The 1,665-nt window shown below is 33.2% G+C and overlaps 1 protein-coding gene across 1 annotated transcript; it reads left to right on the top strand.

Annotated features, from left to right (window-relative positions):
• Window positions 1–230: 230 nt before the first annotated feature.
• LOC143625299 (uncharacterized) lies at window positions 231–986 on the top strand. Its single transcript, XM_077095670.1, has one exon. The coding sequence runs from the start codon at window positions 231–233 to the stop codon at window positions 984–986; it is 756 nt and encodes a 251-aa protein (XP_076951785.1).
• The last annotated feature ends 679 nt before the right edge of the window (window positions 987–1,665 follow it).

Raw genomic sequence — 1,665 nt, 5'->3', positions numbered from 1 at the left:
TGGTGGGATTTTCATTTTTTATTGTTATAAGGAAAGTTTCTTTGAATTTTAGGTGGTTACATATTGTATTTTATTTTATTTTGTTGTTTTTCTCTTCTATCAATACTGGTGGATTGCTAAAATCTTGGTGAGATCTTTCCATATTTTTTTTTCCTTCTTTAGTGTCCATAACTGTTTATTGCTTTCTTGTGTGTTGCTTTCTCTAAGTGTCTAATTGTTTTTTTTTTTAAATGACTGATTCTGGTAGTTCTAGTGTTGTTACTGATGTTAGTAAATTGGATGCTAGTAATCCCTTGTATCTTCACGCAAGTGATTCTAGCACTTTCTTTATTATTAATATAAAATTGAAAGGAATAGAGAACTACAATGTCTGGGCTAACTCTATGCTTTTAGCTTTACAAGTAAAAAATAAAATTGGTTTTATTGATGGAACTTTCTTAAAATCAACCAACAATGATGTTCTTAGTAGACAGTGGGACAAGTGTAATTTTGTGGTCCTTTCATGGATTCTTAATTCCATATATGAAGAGTTACATCTAGGGCAAGTATTTTCTAAATTGGCTATTGATGTTTGGAAAGATTTGAAAGAAACCTATGATAAAGTTGATGGTTCGGTAGTGTTTAGTTTATACCAAAAGATTAATTCTCTGAGTCAAAATGGTAGTTCTGTGTCTGAATACTATCATAAACTCAATACTATGTGGAAACAATTTGATGCAATGGTTCAGCTACCATCCTGTAGTTGCCAAGCATCAGAAAAGTTTAATGATTTTAACCATCTAATTAAGTTGATGCAGTTCTTAATGGGTCTTGATGATGCGTACCAATCTGTTAGAACTTCTTTGTTGACTATAGATCTTCTCCCTACTGTTAAACATGCCTTCTCTGTTGTTTCTAGGGAGGAATCTCATAGGAACTCTAGTAGTGGTGGTAGTTGTTCCAAGACACAACCTCAAAATATGAGTTTTGTGTCTAAGACTAATTAGTTTTTTGACTCAAAGAAAAAATTCAACAGAGGGCCCAACCCCAACCTCAAATGCACTCATTATAATAAGGTTGGACACACTGTTGAAAAATGCTTTGAGATTGATGGATATCCCCCAAGGTCCTAGACCAAGGGGAGACTCTAACTATAATCAAGGAACTAAACCTTCTGTTTCTAATAACGTGATAACTCAAATCTGATCAGTCTACTTTTAGTTCGGTTACTTCTTGGACCTCTGATCAGGTTGCAAAATTGCTTAGTTTGCTTAATGAGAAGTCTGGAGATGGTGCTCCTACTTCTAATATTGGAGGTAATAGTTTTAATGTTTTCTCTGGTAATTGTTTCAGTTCCAAGTTTTTTTTGTTTTACGAGTAGTTTCCATCACTTATTAGTGATGAATGGATTGTTGACTCCGGGGCTAACCAACATATGGTTAAAACTGATAAGAGTGTTTATGATCAAGTTGATGTGTCTGAATATAATGTTACTGTCAAACACCCAAATGGGTCTGATGCAAAAGTGACAAAAATAGGATGTGTAAGGTTAAGTGAAACTATAGTTTTAAGAGACGTATTAGTTGTTCCAGAGTATCATGTGAATTTGCTATCTGTTCATAAGCTAGCTAAAGATAATAATGTTAAAGTTATATTTGACGAAAATAATTGTTATCTTCAGGATTT

The sequence above is a fragment of the Bidens hawaiensis genome, unplaced genomic scaffold (assembly GCF_021521415.1).
Source record: "Bidens hawaiensis isolate Kalapana, Puna unplaced genomic scaffold, B.hawaiensis_p1.1 tig00004101_1, whole genome shotgun sequence".
Classification (NCBI taxonomy): domain Eukaryota; kingdom Viridiplantae; phylum Streptophyta; class Magnoliopsida; order Asterales; family Asteraceae; genus Bidens; species Bidens hawaiensis.
The sequence above is the reverse complement of the archived record's forward strand: the minus strand, read 5'-3'. Positions and strand labels throughout refer to the sequence as shown.

Coding starts and splice junctions, on each gene's coding strand:
- LOC143625299 (XM_077095670.1), top strand. CDS start 231: ATGACTGATTCTGGTAGTTCTAGTGTTGTTACTGATGTTAGTAAATTG.